Source organism: Leuciscus leuciscus, assembly GCF_965113295.1.
Source record: "Leuciscus leuciscus genome assembly, chromosome: 11".
Classification (NCBI taxonomy): Eukaryota; Metazoa; Chordata; class Actinopteri; order Cypriniformes; family Leuciscidae; genus Leuciscus; species Leuciscus leuciscus.
This window is the reverse complement of record NC_138735.1, coordinates 6,734,072-6,755,671: the sequence shown is the minus strand read 5'-3', so window position 1 is coordinate 6,755,671 and position 21,600 is coordinate 6,734,072. Positions and strand designations below refer to the sequence as shown.

General features: G+C 36.5%; 1 protein-coding gene across 2 annotated transcripts; it reads left to right on the top strand.

The window, feature by feature from the left end:
- Positions 1–4,315: 4,315 nt before the first annotated feature.
- On the top strand, positions 4,316–12,536 carry LOC309509585 (phospholipid scramblase 1). Of its 2 annotated transcripts, none has more exons than XM_082184394.1 (7): positions 4,316–4,421; positions 4,958–5,046; positions 5,650–5,692; positions 5,817–6,037; positions 8,332–8,493; positions 11,215–11,373; positions 11,464–12,536. In XM_082184394.1, the coding sequence occupies exons 2-7, from the start codon at positions 4,969–4,971 to the stop codon at positions 11,491–11,493; spliced, it is 693 nt and encodes a 230-aa protein (XP_082040520.1). In that variant the 5' UTR covers positions 4,316–4,421; positions 4,958–4,968; the 3' UTR covers positions 11,494–12,536. The 2 variants fall into 2 exon arrangements, with proteins under 2 accessions (XP_082040520.1, XP_082040521.1); XM_082184395.1 differs by lacking the exon at positions 4,316–4,421 and adding an exon at positions 4,448–4,598.
- Positions 12,537–21,600: the final 9,064 nt, after the last annotated feature.

The window sequence follows — 21,600 nt, the reverse complement described above, 5'->3', positions numbered from 1 at the left end:
TTTTATTATTTTTTTAAAATTATTATTCTTTTAAGAGAGTATTATTACAAAAGTATTATTACAAAAATAAGACAAAATAATGAGAAATAAAGCTGTATTTTAACATGTTTTAATTGTATTTATTTTTTAAATTTTCACACAGCATTTACAACTCTCTTAAAATAATAAAAAATAATAATAAAAAAATATATATAATTATAAATATATAATTTTTTTTTTTTTTTTACATGGGGACAGGACACCAAAAACTGGGTCCTTCTCTGGAAAACTGGGACATCATGGTCACCCTATGATAGCAACCTCAAATGCTTTGGAGCTGTTATTTAGGCTAATTTTATTGGATTAGAGGAATTGATTTCATGAATGTGATTTGAAGGATCAGAGATTTGAGGGACAAAAGCTTCTGCTCTCTTTCATCACAATAAATAAATAAATAAAATTGACTCAAACTAAAATAATGTGAAATAGTGTAACACTTATTACATCACATTCTATAGTATTAAAGGCACAATATGTATATTTTTGGATTAAAATATCCAAAAACCACTAGAACACTGTAATATATTATATTGACTTGTGTACTTACAGTATATTATCCCAAATGTTTCCAACATTGTTTAAATCTAGAGAAATCAGCAATTTGAACCAGTGTAACAGTTAACGGCCCGTGACATTGCATCACCTGTCAATGACGTTATTAATGTGATTTCTGGTTTTACTTCCTTTATTGTTTGAATCTCGTTTTCTTGATTTACCTTGAATTCCATGTTTGTACCATGCCTCGGAGACTACACTATTTTGTCAAGCACTAACATAATCAGAAAGAGCTTTAGTAACAGTAATACAGCATTTTCCCCACCATGTAATATATTTTAAAATTATATAATTTTTTTATTAAATGATGATCAATAAGTCATGACAACATGTTTTTACATTACTTTAACTTTAACAAATTTCAACCTTTTTCATAAGTTTTAAGACTTATTCAGCATCTGAAATTAAAACAAGGGACATTTCCTAGGTCAGTTGTCAAAATATAATTTAAAGGTGCCCTAGAATGGATTATTTTATTATTTTAGAATCTTTCCTGGGGTGCCCTTATAATGTTAGTATGTTTTTTAGATCAAAAGTTGTTATAATTTAGAAATAAAAGGCATATTTCCTAGCCTGATTTCATCCCCTGATTTGAACGCTCTGTTTGAAGGGGCGTGTCTGCTGTGAGACTTCAATGTAAACGGCCACTGCTGTGATTGGCTGACATGCTTGCATATGAAATCTGGCATTCGAGCTATCTGGAAACCTTTTACTATTACAGCTTTTATACGTTTTTACTATTACAGCTATCGGGATTAACGAATCATGAGAAGTTTTTTAAGTATTTAGATCTATTCCCATCACATAAAAGGTTGCAGTGATGACCATGAGCAGATGACAGCCTGCTGATCGCGTGAATGAAGATCTTATCACTGCAACGCGATTTACTGATGCATAAACAGTGTTGAACGACTTTGAGAGAAAGATTATCTGTCTGAACTTGAACAATTACACATCAGAAATTCACATAACCCACTGGTTCTCCAGAGGCTCGGATGAAGGAGCTAAACAAATATTTTTGTGTTCATTTGTACATCCAAACACTGAGCAACTGCCATGCTACGAAAATAAATAAGACAATGCATTTTTTGTTGTTATTTTTTTTAGTTGTTGTGGGTTCCATGCTATTATAATTAAGAATTATTATGATGTTTTAATACAACTGATTTTAATACAATTCACACACACACACACACACACACACACACACACACACACACACACACACACACTGATCATCATTTATTGCTATATATATATATATATATATATATATATATATATATATATATATATATATGTGTGTGTGTGTGTGTGTGTGTGTGTGTGTGTGTGTGTGTGTGTGTGTGTGTAAGTCATGACAACATATGTTGTCATCAACAAGTCATTATGCCTGCAATATGTAACAAGGGTCTCATGCAGCCACCGAGCGAACGAACAGAGTAGCGTAACAACTGTTAACACACTCAGATGTATTAGTATGATTGTTTTGACCAAGAAAAACTGTGCTGTCCCAACGCATTCTCATCCTAGGGCGTCATATACTGACACTTTTGACATTTCGTCTACATCAAACGCACATGGCACCCTTTAGCGTCAATATGAGACGCACAGAGCTCTGTTCGGTTATGGGTATAGGTTTAGGTCTGGGGTAGGGTTAGGGTTAGACCGCTAGGAGGCGCCTTATGGCCCATATCTATCTGCGTCTCATATTGACGCTAAAGGGTGCCATGTGCGTTCGATGTAGACGAAATGTCAAAAGCGTCAGTATATGACGACTTGCGATTTCAATTTGTCAAATAAAGTGACCTGTATGATTAGGCTAATTGTGAATTTAAGTGATCAAGCGTAACTGTAACAATGTTCAAGCTCAGAGAAGAAGGGGGACGTTAAACTTAACTTTAAATGTAAAATAAACAACAAAACGAAAGGAGCAGCAGCGGCAGACTGTGGCGTGTAAACATAATACAAACAGCAATGTAAAATGTCCCTGGATCTCAGCCCAACCCTGCTTCATACCACAAAACTTTAATATAACTTTAATGCATTAGCTCAGCCATGAACAAGATTTCTGCCAGTACAGTCAGATTGCTTTTCAGCAGCTGTGGAGGTGAAGACAACAACTCCCATGATTCCACTCATTCACAGTGTCATCAAGCTTCGCCTTTAGTGTAGTCCCATTTCGCCACTTGTTAACAACCACCTTTTTCAAGACACGTAACAGCTTAGAAAAATCACAAGTGGGGTAAATAATACTGATTTATTTTATGTTGTAGAATAAAGTGTAAAATTGTCTTGAGTTTGTCTTCAGCACAGACCTTATTTCTGCCATTTAACCAAAAACCCATGACTTCAGGACGATGGAACCAAGAGTGCAAAAATGCTAACTCACTTCCTTTTATTTATGTATTTATTTATTTATTTGTTTGTTTGTTTGTTTGTTTGTTTGTTATTGATGCTGAGAATGGGAACATACAAAAGAGAAAGTACACATCACATAATATCAACCAAAACAATAATAAAGGAGACAACAGCAAAAAGGACAATATATATATATATATATATATATATATATATATATATATATGAAGAGTTCAGATGCAAAAGCCTCTAAATGCCATCTGAAATTTTCTCATAGAATGATCATTTTTATCAAGCTCGTATATTTAAATTCAATAATTTCACTTAAATGGCAATAAAGATTACCTATTAATTGTCATTTAAGTGAAATTACTGAACTTAAATATACGAGCATGATAAAAATGATCATTCTATGAGAAAATTTCAGATGGCATTTAGAGGCTTTTGCATCTGAACTCTTCATATATATATATATATATATATATATATATATATATATATATATATATATATATATATATATATATAAAAAAATACAAAAGAAGAAAAAGAAAAGAGGTAGGGCCATTACATCACATAAAGATGTTCACATGAAGAGATCAAAGGTAGTACAAATTCTAACAGTCCTTATAGCTTTCTTATTAGTAGATACACAAATCACATTTAAATAATTTTCTATTTCTTTTAAGAAGATCGAGAAGACAGGTTTACAGTTTGTAAGTTTACCTCTAGATGTGAATCTACTGCACCAAGCTATCGCAAAAATGTCAAAATAACACTCTTTGGCTAAATTCAGAATGAAAAGCAAGGTTGTTCTTACTGAGATGTTTTTTTGCTCTCACCACACAACCTCAAGTAGGCTACTCAATTCCCTAATTATTTTATTACTTTAAATAATAGACATTTTAAATGCATAATACATCCATTTGTATAAACAAGAAATATGATAGGATGACTCGTCAACATTCAATACTGATCCATTTCTAATAAAACAAATATCGTTATGATGATTTGCGGAGGTGACAGTAATCTCGACCACAGTATGTCTGCGTGCAGCAAATGCTTTATGAATATTAATTAGGACGTGCTGACGTTGGAGACGACCCGTGGCTAAATTAATATTCATGATTCAAGTCTTTCCTAGCGTCCATAGCCTATGGTTGACAGTAGATGGTTGAAACGCGCCCACTTACAAACGTCCTCTGCAAACGTCTTCCTTTGAGCCAATCAGATAGTATTACATGGCGAATGTTACATTTTACGTAATTAATATTTATGACTCAAGGCTTTACCATAGTAGGATTTGTTAATCGCTTCCGGGAAATCTCGACCAAAGCGTAATGACGTAAAAACGGTTTTAGAGCACGCGAGCAGCATGCCAGCCAATAGGATGTGGTGTTTAATATGGGGCCGATCCCGAGACTCTTAAGTCAGCCCGTTATACTCCTTATCATAAGAGGACGCAGGTGAGTTTTGATCTTGTAAATAGATTTGTGCAGTAGATTTAACACATCCGAAAGCGTCATTCTGGTTATAAAGCGTACTTTTGATTTTTATTTGTAAGAGGGATAAATCTGGTCAGTCACTACAGGCAGATCAGCCTTGAACGCACGCGCGGAATGACATAAACTGCTGTGATTCTTGTATGTTCTTAAATTACAGTCATTTTATGATTTATGATCTTCTTATTTCCAGGCTATTCCATAAACGGATATTTTAGGATTTAAATAGTCTCATGTTTATCTAGTTCAGATTTAGATGACTTATTGCCTTTTCTCAATGAATGCTGCTCTTCTGAGAACATTTTATGATTATATATGTTTTTGATAAGTATTATTGTTACAAAAGCTATCTTTTCGAATTATTGAACAATTATGCAGGACTATTTAAATGCATGTCCATGTTTGTTTATTGTCAATGAACCACCTGTAGTTGGTGCTAAAAACGTATTGACCAATATACAAATGTTTCTTTTGAATCTTTTCTCATCTTCACCACGAAGATAAGGCAGCCATGCATCCTATGAATATGTATATGGTTCCCAATCCAGGGATACCAGGCTGTCCACCAGGATTAGAGTACCTGACACAGGTTAGATAACAGCATCAATATCATAAAAATAAAAATGAATATATATATATATATATAGTACAGGTCAAACGTAATATCTGTCCTACTTTAGCAACATTTAAATAGTAACCCTTTATTCAAATACTATTAAAAAGCTTATTGTGTAGTTATGCTTGTAGTCAATTGTTTTATTTGTGATAACGCAATGAAACATGCCAAATTGTGCAGACATCATTTTTGGCCAGGCTGTGATGCGTATAGATTATGAACACATGCAAAAACAACAAAGAATTAACAAAATATTAATAACCGATTATGTTGTAGTCAATGTATGTTTTTTCCTGTGAGCTTTTTGTTTTTCTATGCATTTTTTGGTTTTGTTTTGATTGTAGTTTGTCTTTTTTTTTCTTTTTTTTTTCTTTTTTTTTGTCAGTCTTTCCTCATATTAATTAAAAACAAATATTTCCACCAGACATTACTTTTAGCCACTACTGTACTGTTCTGTACTTTACTGTACTGTGTGTGTGTGTATATATATATATATATATATATATATATATATATACTGTATATATGTATGTATAGTATGTGTCATGCAATCACCTGTTTTTCCAACTTTCTCAGGTAGATCAACTTCTTATTAAACAGAAAGTTGAGCTTATTGAAGGTATGTATAACGGTTTATTACAGATGGACCTATTTTTGCCCTAAACCTAAATATGCATAGGTAATTTAATAGAAATACTTTATATTTCATTAATAATAATAAGTCCTTTGTGTGTTCTATGCAGCTTTGGCAGGCTTTGAGAGCAACAATAAATATGATATCCGTAACTCCATGGGTCAGAACGTGTTTTATGCGGTGGAGGAGAACGACTGTCTCACCCGTCAGTGCTGCGGCCCGCTGAGATCCTTTACCATCCGTGTCCTCGATAACATCGGACAGGAAATCATCACAGTCAACCGCCCTCTAAAATGCATGTCCTGCTTCTTCCCATGTTGCCTGCAAGAGGTGATCTGCCTAGAAGGCTAAAATGGCTCTGAATAGCCAATATGCAGTTATAATTGAAAGTGTAAAAATTATTCAACCCCTTCATGGCAAGCATCTTTAGTACTTATTAGAACACCCTTTTGCTGTTATGACCTACTGCAGACGAGATGTATAACCAGACACCAGCTTCTGCAAAGTGTTTCTGAGGAATCTTATCCCATTCCTCATGAGCAATGGCCTCCAGTTCAGTAATATTCGTGGGTTTGAGTGCTGCAACCGCCTTCTTCAAATTCCACCAGAGATTTTCTATGGGGTTCAAGTCAAGTGACTGATGGCCACTGTAGAATCTTGCAAACAAGCCTTGGTGGAATTTGAGGTATGCTTGGGATCATTGTACTGTTGGAGGACCAATGACGCCCAAGCTTCAGCTTCCTCACTGACAGCATTACGTTTTCTCCTAGGATTTCCTGATACTTCAATGAATCCATCTTGCCTTCCACACGCTGCATGTTTCCAGTGCCAGAGGAGGCAGAGCAGCCCCAGAGGATCACTGAGCACCACCATGCCTAACTGTAGGCAGAGTTTTCTTTTCAGCATATGATTCATTCTTTTTCCTCCAGACATACTGCTGATCCGTAGGGCCGAAAACAGTATCCCAAAACTTCTGTGGCTTATTTATATGATTTTTAGCATATTTTTTGTGCTTTTTGCTCAGTATTGGTGTACATCTTGGAGTTCTGGCATGGAAACCGCATGTGTTTAATACGTGCCTTACAGTGCAAGCTGAAACCTCAGTGCCTGTTGCCACCAAGTCTTGCTGCAGGTCTTTTTCAGTCACTCAAGGGTTTTTCTGAACCTGCCTTCTCAGAAATCTGGTTGCAGCCGTTGATAGCTTCCTTTTTCTGCCTCGTCCAGGTAGTTTAACCACTGTTTCTTTAACTTTGAACTTGCAAACTATGTTTCCAGCGGTGTCTCCTAGAACATATAGTGCCTTCGCTATCTTTTTGTATCCTGTTCCTTGTTTGTGAAGGACAATGATATTTTCTCTTATCCTTTTGGACCATTCTTTTGACCTGTCTTTTAGGCTACGTTCACACTGCAGGGCTTAATGCTCAATTCCGATTTTTTGAAAAAATTCGATTTTTTTGCAAGGCCGTTCACATTTCCAATTAAATGCGACCTTTTGTGATCTCCTGTGTGAACGTGAAATGACCCAGAAATGACCCGCATGCGCAGAAGAGTACTCAACGCTCAACGACGTCACTTGTTGTTTGCGGAAGTAGCTAAACTTTAACTGTGATTCTCTCACACACACACACACACACACGAGCGCGCGCAGCGACCGTTACACAAGAGCCAGACAGCAGCCGCTGACCTATCTAATATCAGATTCAGCACAAATAAGTTAACATAACGTATATATAATGGCCGTGGGCTTTTTTTTTATTTTTTTTTATTAACGGGCTCGTCGAGGTCGACCCGTTCGGCAGATTTACCTCAGCTCGACGAATATGCAGTCCGTTTTCAAACCGACGACTACTTCAACGCAGAATTATGACGTTTTTCGCGTATCAATGACGTGCGGGTCGGATACATGCGGATACATGCGACCTGGCCGTTCAGACTGAAGTCGCATTTCAAAAGATCGGATATGTATCGGATTTGGGACCACATACCCAAGTGGCCTGGGTCGCATTTGAAAAGATCAGATCTGTGTCGTTCAGACTGTCATGAAAAGATCAGATACAGGTCGCATAGGGGCAAAAAAATCGGAATTGGGTCGTTTCAGCCTGCAGTGTGAACGTAGCCTTAGTTAAACGTGACACTCAACAAACCTAATATCTAGCCAGATATTTCATGTGTTCTAGCTTAAGCACACCTGGTGCAACTAATGAAGCCCTTGATTAGTTGCATCAGGTGTTCTTGAGACAATATCTGTTTTGCAGATGTGTGCTGTTGTGAGGGATTCTATTCAGGGGGTTGAATAATTTTGAGACTGCAGAAGTCATTAGAAGTTGCATTTTCAGTTGAACTTGGGGAAACAACTTGAAACATCTGTTGTGTTGAACTATTCCAATTAGTTTCGTTTGATTAGTTCATTGCAAACAGCTGAAAGTCTGCACATTTTGCCAATAAACCTGGTTTGCAATAGGGGTTGAATAATTTTGATAACAACTGTAGTTATGAGAATTGCAGCATTTGTTTGCAGATGTCGTTTGCTTTGATATAGACCATGTAGAACATACCAGAATAGTTAAGATTAATGGAACAGTTTTGTTGATTCCTTCTTTTCACCCTCTCCTCTCCTCTCTTAGTTGGAGATCCAGGCTCCTCCAGGGAACACAGTGGGATATGTTCTACAGCAATGGCACCCTTTCCTCCCCAAGTTTACTATACAGAATGAGCACAGAGAGCCGGTTCTCAAGCTCCAGGGGCCGTTCTGTGGTTGGAGCTGCCTGCCAGACGTGGACTTTGAGGTACATCAACTCAAACATTTGTGATTAAATGCTCACAGACACTAAATACTTCCAACGTTCTCTGAAAATGAATAATTTCTGTATCACACAGCCCTTAAAGGGATAGTTCACACAAAAATGAAAATGATGTCATTAATTACTCACCCTCATGTCTTTCCAAACCAGTAAGACTTTAGTTCATCTTCGGAACACAAATGAAGATCTTTTTGATGAAATCTGAGAGATTTCTGTCCCTCCATTGACAGCTAGGCAACTACCATTTTGACGCTTTGAAAAGTTAAAAAGATCGTAAACTAAATCCATATGATCGAGCGGTGTAGTCCACATGTTCTGAAGAGACACTATCGCTTTATATGAAGAACAGATTGAATTTAGGCTTTTATTCACATACTCACATAATTTGTGGTAAACGGAAGCTTTAGCATGTTCGCTTGACGTGCAAGAACCAATGAGGTTCATTCTCATGTTACGCAGCACGTTTGAGCTTCTACAAGGACCAATGAGGTTCATTCTCATGTTACGCAGCACGTTTGAGCTTCTACAAGGACCAATGAGGTTCATTCTCATGTTACACAGCACGTTTGAGCTTCTACAAGGACCAATGAGGTTCATTCTCGTGTTACGCAGCACGTTGGAGCTTCTACATGAACCAATGAGGTTTATTCTCGTGTTACGCAGCATGTTTGAGCTTCAGCAAGAACAAATGAGGTTTGGACCAACACAACGATCTCGTTATGAACTTTTTGAAGCGTCAAAGTGGTAGTTGCGTAGCTGTCAATGGAGGGACAGAAAGCTCTCAGATTTAATCTAAAAGATCTTCATTTGTGTTCCGAAGATGAACGAAAGTCTTACGGGTTTGGAACGACATGAGGGTTATGACAGAATTTTTATTTTTGGGTGAACTAACCCTTTAATTCCCTTGAAAGCTTTTTATTTGTTTAGTCTGGCAAACTGAGACTGATGTTTTAGCAAAAACAATACAAATTATTTTTTGCATTAAGAACATCTGCATTAAGCCTTTTTTTTAGGATCATTAAGATTTTTTGACATTATTTTCAATAAAAAAATAATTCTACATCATTATATTATTTGTTGCATCTTTAATTTATGCTAATTTAAGTTAGAAAAAAAGTTTTTTTGCAATACAGGCATTAGAATTTGTTGGGGGAAATGTAACATGCTTAATTGTCAGAAAAAGTATATCAATAATAATCATAAAAACTTTTGTCATAGGCCTGGTTTCACAGACAGGGACATTAAAGTAGCTTTTTATAAACGTGTCTTTAAAAAAAACACATTACTGACTTGCATCTTGAGACAAAACAATGGCATTGACATTTTTGTAGATATGCCAGTGCAAGGTTTTTTTTAATTTTTTTTTTTATCATTTATTTTATTATATATATAAAGTGTAAGTGTCGTTCAGTTAAAACAGCTCAAACCTTCATTTTAGTCTATTTCTGCAATTCCGTTTCTGCCTGCTGTCTGTTTGGCTCTGTCTATAAATGCCCACTAGGGGGAACTGTTATTCAGGAGATCAGTGGTCCCCAAACTTTTTAGAGTGGCGTACCACTCAGGCATTTAACATCCTTCTGCGTACTTCCACTTAGACTGCAGTCACACCTTTTCCATTAACGGTCAATATTTGCCCCCTTAAATGGATTTTCAGGTGCATTTTTTTACCTTTATAAAGGCAAAGTTTTTCTAACCCTATTATCAAATCAGTATCAACAAAAGCCATATTTGCACTGCAGTGGCACAAACCACATCTATATGTATTTACGCATTGTTTAATGCTGCTCAGAGGTGGCATGAATGCAATTACAATGGCATAAATAATGTTATGAGATAATGTTTTAAATAGAAATTGTTGGTCACCTTTAGACATTCTACTAACTATAAGTAACTTTGCAACTACATGTCAGCTAACTCTCATTAGAGTATCAGTAGACTATAGTAGACTGTTAGGTTAGGGTTAGTAGAATAAGTTAATATGTACTTGCAAAGTTACTTATAATCAGTAGAAAGTCAATTGGGGAGCATAAAATTTTTTTTTTAAATGTACATCACATAATATTACCTTTTTGTCATTAATATTACCTTACCTTAATATTACCTTACTATTTTATAAAATAAATGTCACATTGACAATCGTGTGGATATTCAGGTAAAAAAAAAAGCATTCTTGCTCTTATAATATATTATGAAATTTGAAAACAACATTCTCAAACAGGGTGTGTCTTTGTATCGCACGGCGTCCGAGTCTTAAATCGAACTCCATGCACAGTCTGTGTCTGTATTTGTTCTTCATGCTAGTAAGTGCTAAAAACCCAAGGTACATAGTTGAGAACGGCAGTAATGTAGCGTGATTTGCTAAGGCAGCATACTGTGCACGCTCTATCATATCCACACTGCTTGTGTGGATGCAGTCAGGTTTGAAGATATTTGAAAGAATGTTTGTAAATAAGATTTAATGGACACACATTGACTTCCATAGTATTATTCTTTTTTTCTTCCATACTATGGGAGTCAATGGGGTCCATCAACTGTTTGTCCATCAGCATTCTTCAAAATATCTTCTTTTATGCTCAACAGAAGAATGAAACTCATACAGGTTTGGAACAACATGTGGATGAGAAAAAGATGACAGAATTTCCTATTTTGTGTGAACTATCACTGTAAGTACAATTGAAAATGTTATTTACTACTTATTCTGTCTAGATTCTAACCATGGATGAAGTTGGCATCGGAAAGATCAGCAAACAATGGACAGGACTTCTCAGAGAGGCTTTCACGGATTCGGACAACTTTGGGATACAGTTCCCTATGGATCTTGATGTGAGAATGAAGGCAGTGATGATCGGAGCCTGTTTTCTCATTGTGAGTTGGATTGTATGGAGGATATGGTTTGTAGTGTGGGAGGAAGGCCAAGAAAGTGTTAGTAATGACATGTATGTTCATTTTTTTCAGGACTTCATGTTTTTTGAGTCGAATAACTAACTGCTATGCAGAGGGTGTCGTAACGTCCAGCTCTGTGGAAATGGGTGGAAAGAGATGTTTACCTTTGCACTTCATACATCTGTGAAACCCTATGGAATGCATGTGAATATAAAGCCAGAAGTATAAGGGAATAACGGTGCTTTTAGAGACTGAAGTAGCTTCAGGTGTGTGATAGAACTGGTTGTACCGATTAAAGTGCATTGTTTTATATTTGTATCGACACATAACAGATGAATAAAAATAACTCATGCTATGAATGGCATTTAAAGGAATAGTTCACCCCAAAATAAATAAATCTGTCGCTATTTACGCATGTCCTGGCTGCTCCTTTTTCACCATGAGATTAAATAGACACAACAGCCATACGAGAGATTTGTGTGAAGAACAGAAAGTGAACTATTCCTTTAAGAGCTGTCAGTACGACTATGCATATTCAATTTTGCAGTAATACCTGCACTGAATGACCAGTATTTTCCTTTACAACCCACAAAATTATAATTTATTGTGAAACAGTGTTTTCAACACTTAGTTTTATTGATTACTTCACAAAAATATATTTTGCATGCGAACAGCTTAACAGTTGGTCAAAATGTTCATGAACATGTAGTAATTTGTTATTTATTGTGTTATTTATTTTGCTTATATATTGTTTGTTTGTTTAATTTGTAGTGTCAACAATAAGCTTATAAATATGATTATGTTTTTTAAAGAACTTCTTTCGTTGTACTCAAATTCTCCAGAAGAGGGCAATGCTGATCTTTACTGTAAGTATATAAAAAATGTCAATGTTTTAGGTTATTTAGGTAAGATATTAATTATTATTAAGTGTTAATGTTTGTTATGACTCAGGTTTGCAATTTAGGCATAACTTCATCTTCATGACGCTTCATGAATGCCTGTTATAGTTTATGTCTGACTAACAGAATGTATTTCTATCAAGACACTGTTCTTATGTTTGTTTGTTTTGTTTAAAATGTTATGTATATTATATATATTATATCTAGTGCTAAACATCATTTTATAAACTACACACGTTTGTCTAATCATTGTGTAGCCGATGTACTGTTATTTTCAGTCACTAATTATAATTTAATGTTTTGATTGAATTTGTCTTAAAAAAACAACTTTTTTTTAGGGACTTAGGGAATATATGCATGTGTATACACAGAAAAATATAATAATAATAATAATAATAATTTCCTTCTCTATATTTTTGTCTTATTTTCCAGTACAAATATCTAAACATTGTTAAATCAAGATACATTTACTTGAGATGCTAAATTACCTAAAGAAATGTCAAAATAGTTTTCTGAAAAATTGGTCAAAATGAAGTGAGTTTATGCTTTAAAAGAGAACAAATATCTGCCCACGGAATCAGAAAAGTTTTTTAAAGAATATATTAAGTAATTTTGCTTCTCAGCTAAATGTATCTTGTTTCTTGTACCTGGAAAACAAGACAAAAATACCAAATAAGAAAGGTTTTTTGTTTGCTGCAGTGTAGATATCAATATTTGGTGGAAACTTTTTACCCTCAAGCTACAGTTAACAAGTCAGCAGTAATGCCTCCTAATGAACTGAGTTACGAATACTGATGTAAGAGATCATAGCTGTACGTCATACAAAAGCTGTTTATTGGTTTTAGAAAAAAAATATATTTATTACAATTTAGCAGAGAGTTTTCAGTCAAGCATGCCATCAATGCAGAGAAAGTAACAAAGAAAGTAGTGCAGAGAAAGTAGAAATGTAGTGTAATGGAAACACAGGAGGCACTGATCTCTGAAATGCAATAAAGATAATTATTTAGCTGAGGATTCATTTCTCCTGGGCCCTGATATTCAGTTCTCATCCTGCAGGATAATGCCAAGAGCATCAAAGCAAACACTGCACATATGCCATTCGTAATGTGTCACTGCTTGTCTTTTAATAGAATTATTAAATAACCCTATTTTGTTGGAACCAAAACAATTAAAAATAATAATCTCTAACGACCTCCACTACTTCAGCTCACCCTCATGTTTTTCTAAACCTTTTATTTATTTCGTAGAACACAATTACAGAAGATTAGTAGAATGTCTGAGCTGTTCTCTTCCATACAATGAAAATGGATGTCGAGTCAAGTTACCTTTATTTAGCACTTTATACAATACAGATTGTTTTAAAGCGGTTTGCAGTGATAAACAGGAAAATACTAATTCAATTATGCAAACAGAATTAAATTAAATAAAACGGCTCTAAAAAGGCAATAGTAGCAGTCATTTTTGCGTTAAAGCAGTTCAGTGGCTGCAGTCTTGTGTCATTCCGCTCTGAGCGAGTCAAGTAGGCCCGGTTACATTTGGTGCCGTGACCCGGATGGGAGCGAGGTTTAAGGGGCTGAGTGTAATGGAGGCAATCTAGTAAGAGCTGTGCGTGTAAACCTCACTCCCCTGACCTCAATGCAAGATCGCCTAACACTAGCGACTGAGGCTAATGACTACGGTCTTAGCGCCCACCTCCCATGCCGGAGACACTGGTTCGAATGCCACTCGAAGCAGATCAAGTAGGACTATACAGATAAAGCAGCTCTGGATAAAACAGTGATTATCCAGCTCAGTTCAGTTCTCATCCAATGCAGTCAAGTCGCTAAGACCTTAGTCTCTAACATCAGTTGCTAGTGGGAGGCGATATTGCATTGAGGTCAGGGCGAGGCCATCTCAAAGAGGCACAAAACCACTTTCATGGACGTTTACCTGGACTGTTCCCTGCTGGAGGAATGACCTGCCTAACTCAGCCATTTCCAAGAAACTGCTGAAGACGCATCTCTTTCGGCAACACTTGAACCATTGATACTAACACTTACTATATATCTGTTTTAAAAAAAAAAAACTCACCTTGCTACTTGTACTGTGCTAGATTAAATAGGACTGGTCACAGCACTTGCATATTGTTGCCCTATTGTTACTTTGATTGCTTCTATTGCTGTCCTCATTTGTAAGTCACTTTGGATAAAAGTGTCTGCTAAATGATTACATATAATTGTAAGAAATGTAAAAGTGCTCCATTATCTTGCTCTGAACATTTTGCTCAATGGCAGGCTTTCATTGAGTGGGGGGAAACAAAAACAGCTTAAACATTTTGATATAAATATCTCCTTTTGTGTTTCAGAGTAGAAAGAAGAAAGTCATATGATGACCGAGGGTATAATAAATGATGAATCTTAGAATAGTTTTTGGAGGAATTATTCCTCTATGTCACTTCAGACAGGTAGTGTTACTGTGATGTTCTATTACAATATTACCTGTACCGGTTTATTTGCTATTATGATATGTTATAGTCTATTTCACTTCCATGTACTGTATATTTAATCTACTGTGAGTTTATAGTCATTCAATAACTGCTTTCAGGGAGCAAAACTATTTTTTGGATTAATATTGTCTATTTTGGAAAGACTGTTGGGGGGCTCAAATGTCAGAGTTGTTACAGTGTTGTTATTGAAAGGAAGATTTAGTCAATCAGTTAGGCAAACTGGCTCTCACGACTCACTCAAAATGCCAAGATTGGACAGAGCCAAATCAATCTGCCAAGCAGGATGAGGACGTGAAGGTTTCCTCTCGGATGTCCCTGAGTGAAGCTGGGTGTGTGTGCTGTCTATTCGTTTCTAAAGAAAAAATAAAGAATTATAATTGCTCAGGTAGCATTACAGGCCAGTGTTGCAATGTTTTACCACAAACCGCTATGAGTAACAAAAAAATCAGATGACGGTGAAGCGACTCTACTCCCTTTGAAGAGTCTGCCTTTTTTTTATAAATGGATATTTACATCTGGCCAAGACCATTGTGGTGTCATCATGTGCAATGACCCAGATTTTATGATTTGAACATTTTTCTTTTTATAATTGAATGTTATCTGGATAGTCAAACCTTGAACGGTGGCTTTGAGAACCGTTTTGAGCCTTTTTTAAGGAGCCCTGTGTCCTCATTCTCTTCATGACTTCTAAATTATTTCAAAACTTTTTCTTTCTTTTTTTTTACTTTTGGACAAGGACTAATGTATACATACCCCTGAAGCTGTACTGTAATCTCCTGTGATGGGAGAATGGTATAAATAAAGCGTTCATCACTGAACTTTGGTTGGTTTGAAACAGCTAAATATTTACTTAAGCTGCGATCGGTGTGAAGAGAACATCTCTGGCTTGTGTCTCCCCTTTTGTGTAATGACAGTTCAAGAAATGGTTCCCTGGAAGTTCAATGTACTCTCATCTAAAACCTGGAGAAATATATTCTGTTTGTTCTGTAACAACTTTACCCAAAACCCAACCTTTATATCAACCCCTACATCAAAGTAAATTGGTTTATAAGAATGTTCTCTAAGAAGAGTCTTTCTCTGTCTTTAAAATATGTTCGAGAGGAATGTTCTTTCAGAACTAGAAGGATGTTGATCCAGGAACATGTCCTGTTAGCTAAATCTTGGTAAGCCACCCAAGACAATATATTTATGTAAGTGAACACAAATGTCATCGTACTGAATTACAATTCTAAGCCAAAATGATAAATTGTACTCCTTACAACATCAAGTAATTGTTTTCTTCATTTGAAAAAGTTTTCTTATTTTAAATACTTGAGTACTTAAAGTGATATACTTAAATAGGATACTTTGACTTTTAATTGAGTAAGTTTTACACAATACCTATACTTTAACAAAGGTGTGCAATTATATAAAGTATAAAATGACCTGGTTGCATAAATGTGCACACCCTTTTATAATGGGGCATGGTACACTGGAATTAACCGATCACATTTAAACTTTTGCTAAAAAGTAATTATAATCATTCAGTCATCATTTAAGTGATGCTGGTTAACCTTGAATAAAAGCCATCTTCTATGGTCACATCTAGGTAATGTCTTTAATTTTTGGGGGGAATTGTTTTTTGTTTTTTTTTGTTTTTTTGCAAAGCTGGACTAATAAACCTAGACAGTAGCTTGGCTTCATCCAGAATGTATACATACACATTAATCAGTTTACTTTTGGCCTTGCCATTGTGGGTCTGCTCCGAAAGATATACAGTAGGTGACATGTATGTATGTAGGAGTATGTAATCCTTCAAACATTCGATTATGCGTTGTGTCATATTTATTTGGAAGGTTGCAAAACAATTGCTCGAATACGCAAAAACCCAGTGTAGCTCGATTATAAATGTGCATGTACACTGAAAGAGAACGCTCACTGGAAGTGTCAGAGCCAACAAGCTATCATGGCAATTCGTAACTGTTTAACATTTTGGAAAATTGGAGATGAATTTGTCTGTATTTCCATCCCCATGTTTTCAGGATCTGCTCATGCCCCACACTGTAAAAAAAAAAAAAAAAAAAAAAAAAAAAGGTTTCTGCCTGAAATTTTTTAATACAATCAACTTGGATGTTTGTTATTTCAACTTAAATGACATTAAATTGACTAGTTGAAAATTGCGTAACTTATTTTGATGAGTTAAAGCAATTCAATTCAATTCAATTCAATTTTTTTCTTTTTTCCCCCTTATTTTACAACACACTAGCAGGGTTAGGTTAAGGAGTGGGAAATGGAATGCAAAATCATTGAAATGCTGTTCCAAGACCAACAAGGATGCTGATCCAGCAACATGTCCCACTTGGCGAAATCACAGTTAGCCGCCCGAGGCTTAAGGCTTATAAAAGAATATAATATTGTACATTATGTCTATGATGCAGTGAATGATAGTAATACTTCAAAAAATAATATAACCTAAGACATCCATCACTTTTCTCATTAAATTAATTCCATGATAGACAACTCTCCAAGCTGATACTAAAATGCCAGAACACTCCTAGAAGATCGGGGGATTTACACTCAGCTCCAGATACAATGCACACTTTACCTTGATTTTTAGGGTTCAACTGAAGTGCATATGTCAGTAAAAACAACAGTGTGAATTTTCTTATTTTCAGTCACCAGGCTACTTGATTGCTGTATATAAAGGAAGTTTAGGAATGTGCTGGCATACCTGCAAACAAATAAATTATGTCATTGCTTACATATACAAACTTCAAGGACCCCTAGAAAGAACACACTCTATGGAATTTCCTGTATCAGTGTGTAAAGAAGACCACACAGTCAAACAGAGGTCCTACAAACATCTGTGCAAACAAAGCTTGGTGATACAGTCTCCAGTGGGATGGGACATTGAGAACTGGCTCGAGAAACAGTGCAGCTGAATGAATCCACTGAAAACTGCCATGTTTAAGCATCCACTCCAGCTGAGTTATTGTTCAGAGTTAGAGAATGCCGTGGCGAGACTCTCCTCTTGGGTCTTGTCCACATGTGAAGGGCTCCCCTGAGTTTTTCTCAGATATACTTTGTTCTAACCATATACTCTAAATCCTGCTTATAGTGTACATTCCTCAAAAGGCTTGTCCTTTCTTTTTCCCCCTGGAAATGGTGATGGTCAGGGTATATAAATATATTTCCGAGCATCTCATTTCAGGCTGGCCTCTCTAATGATCATGTTTGGTATTACTCTAATGAGAGACTGCTCATGAAGCTCACCCTGTATAATTAAACTTAAAATGAAGATGTCTCCCAAGAGGACAACTAAAGTTACCCAATGGAGTCGTTCCTTGGCTCCACCTAAGTTCTCATTGATTTATAGCCATCTCTTTGGTCAATCGTATGATGCCGTTATGTGACCATGTCTCGAATGGTCACTGAAAAGTACACTCCAAAAAAGCACCAAGTAGCCCATACTTAAAAGGCTGTGCACTAATTCAAAGTCATCTCATGTCAAATGACAGCTATGAGAAACAGACTGAAATGTAAATTATTCAAATTATATTTAAAGTATATTCATATTCAGTGCGAAAACATATTTATTTAGGTTTGATGTCTATAACATTGAACACCATTGATTCCTGCATGACCAATCAACGTTGCAAGTTTGAATACGCAGGATTTCAAATTAAATGTCAAGATTTTCAGTGACAATAACAATACAATATTTATAAATTAATTTTTTTGTATTTTTCTTATGTAATTTTTATTGAAACTCTCATGGGATGTATTTAAATATATTTGTATTTACACATTTGTAATGAAGAAGTTGTAATTAAGAATATTTAAATATACAGTAACTAAATGTAAAATCAAATAACACAAATTCTAAAATTATAATCAGGTACTTTAGTATGTTAGTCAACACATCAAAGTGTGTTAAGAAACAGATATGAAAGATTATTCTTTTTAAGTAGACTTTAGTGGCCTTATATTTCATTGATTTAATAATACGTGTATTCATACAGTTTTTCACAAGAGTAGTCTTTTCAAGCAAATTAGCTTTCCTGTTTGTGTGGCCAATTGACTCCATACCCTATATTGTGTGTTTCTGAAATATATTGTGTGTTTTTGAAACACTGTTATCTGCCTGTCTTCAGTCTTGCAAATGGCGCCATTGCGGATGCATAGATTGCCACCCATATGAATGATGGGTTCTTAAGGATGGTTATAGAGCAAGATGACAAATGTGTTTCCCTGGAGGTCAAGTTCTCTTTGTGATTTTGGCTGAAGTGTGGGGTTTCCCATCTTAACTTCACTCAAACCAGTATACAGATGTGGAAATGAGGTGGTCAGACTGAGAGCAACTGGTCCATCAAGAGGCATTGGTCTTCTATCGTTGCCAGTTTGTAATTAACGCAAAGTGGCAGGATCAAAGGCATATATTTGAAACAAAAAAGCTATTATTGGAAAAAATTATAGCAAAGGATTCATCAGGTCCATGAGATCATGGCGTCTTGGATGGGTGACTCATCATTGTAATCGAGAAACCATTTGCCAGGCCTGCCAGTACCACAGACACGTATATATATTTTCGGTTTGTTCCCTGTACTAGGGGAAAAAACTAGGTGGGCTAATGCTTTTAGATCGTCTTACTGTGTAGTTCAAGACAAAAGGTCTCAACGTCTGTTAAAATGTTTATCCCTGATTCATTTATCGGTTCTACCACTGCCTGACTCTGTCAAAATTCACTGTACTTGACATTTTCGATGAATGGAAATATAGATGGAGATTCATGAACGCCTTTATTGCCTGCAGACATCAATGTCTCCTCAAACTAATCTCTTTGCCTTTCATAGAAATTACAACAAGAAACACTTTGATTAACTTTATTTCCCTTTTAGGGGATCTTACACCATAAAATCTTAAACTGCCTTGAATAGACACCAAAACCTTGGCCAGTAAGAATAGAAAATAGAGTAATTCTCACATTTCATCCCCAAAATGAGATTCTTTGCATTCAGACAATATTTCCATGACAATTAAGCACATTTTACCTTGAAATTATTATTATCATATCGCGTCTATAAGTTTTACTTTGGATTTTTTGTTGTATTCATAACTCAACAATTATACAATTATCTTTGTTTGTGTGTGTGTGTGTGTGTGTGTGTGTGTGTGTGTGTGTGTGTGTGTGTGTGTGTGTGTGTGTGTGGTCCTGGTAAACCCTACTTTATGGGGACCAAATGCCCCCTAACAAAGATAGCTTATAAATACTCTACTAAATTATTATTATCATTTGAAAATGTAAGAATGCAGAAATGTTCCTATCATAGGAAGGTTTAGGGATAGGGTTTAGGGTTAGAGGATAGAATATACAGTTTGTACAGTGTAAAAATCATTATGTCTATGGAAATGAAAACCCAACGTGTGTAAATAAGCATATAAATATGCATTAAAAAACCTAAACTATGTTCAGACTGCAGGCAAATTTGATTTTTTCAGGTTTTCAACTTTTTCAACTTTTCAGGTAGACTGTCCACACTATTGATTGCAAGTGATCAAATAAGATTTGTGTGTCCAGACATACCCAACCTGTCACAAACTGCACAGGGACACGAAGGTTTACCAAACTCAGTATTTATTAGAAGTGTAATCCACAATCTAAGTCAGAACAGGCAAAGGTCATACACAAACACACAATCCAAACGTTAACTGTGTACAGGGCAGAGGCAAATCGAGAAATCCAAGGAACAGGCAGAAAATCAAAACCAGGACATGGGAAAAACAGGATACTATGGCTTAGAATTGCAGTGACACAAACCAGACTTAGCAAAGAGTGACTGATTAACTAGGCTTTATATACAGTAGGCATAGGTAATGAGACACAGCTGTAGACAATCAGTGATGAGTCCGGACAAAGGATTATGGGGAATGACAATAGTCGGGGGTGGAGTGCCCTATGGTAGCTCTCAAGGGTACTCCAGCTGGTGATCATGACATAGCCCCCCTCCTAAGGAGAGGCTTTCAGATGCTCCCAATATGGACAGAGAAGTCCAGGAGGGAGGCGCAGCGGAGGTGGGGCGGGTTGGAGGGCCAGGTCCATAGAATGGAAGAAGAACTAAAGACAAAGGAAGAGCAGGCGGCACCGCAGGTTGGGCAGCAAGGGCTGAAGACCCCCACGGCGAACCAGAAGACCACCACAACAGTGTAGACCACTAAGGTGGAGCAGGCAGAGCTAATGGCAACCACGGCAGAGCTGAAGATCCCTAAGGCAGATCTGATGGAACTGGAGACCACCACGGCTGATCTGGCGAAACTGAAACACAGAGCACAGAGAGCTTAGGATTAGCCTCAGAGGCCATGTCAAAACAGGCAGGGAGCTCAAGAGCGTCCTCCATGGTCATAACGGGACCGGCAGGGTGTTCCAGGTCGATGTCTGTGATCATTTCAGGGCAGATAGGCAGTTCATAAACAACCTCTGCGGCCATGTCAAGGCAGGCAGGCAGTTCAGGAATGACCTCTGTGGTCGTGTCGGAGCAAACAGGAGGACCCAGTTAGCTGGAGCGCATAGTCTTGAAGCATGTGTGAAATCAGTCCAATCGTGTGACGGAACGTCATAGATGGGATATCGACTCGTTGGAATCCTCTAAGCCCCAAAGCACCTCAGGTGGCGGGTGAAGAGAGCACCAAAGAAAAGTGGGCACCGTATTATGAAGTGTACACCACTTCTCTCCGGAGGGGCATTCCCTCAGAGGCCTGGCGCTGGTGGCATCAGGACTTCTTGACTGAAGCCTTCCTTGCTAGAAGGACGTTCCTCAGATCCATCTTCCCCTTGTCAGACTTAGACCT

Excerpts from the sequence above, each read along its gene's own strand:
- LOC309509585 (XM_082184394.1), top strand. The coding sequence starts at position 4,969 with ATGCATCCTATGAATATGTATATGGTTCCCAATCCAGGGATACCAGGC. Across the intron at positions 6,038-8,331 it reads TCCCATGTTGCCTGCAAGAG|TTGGAGATCCAGGCTCCTCC; the intron begins GTGATCTGCCTA and ends CTCCTCTCTTAG. Across the intron at positions 11,374-11,463 it reads TCGGAGCCTGTTTTCTCATT|GACTTCATGTTTTTTGAGTC; the intron begins GTGAGTTGGATT and ends CATTTTTTTCAG.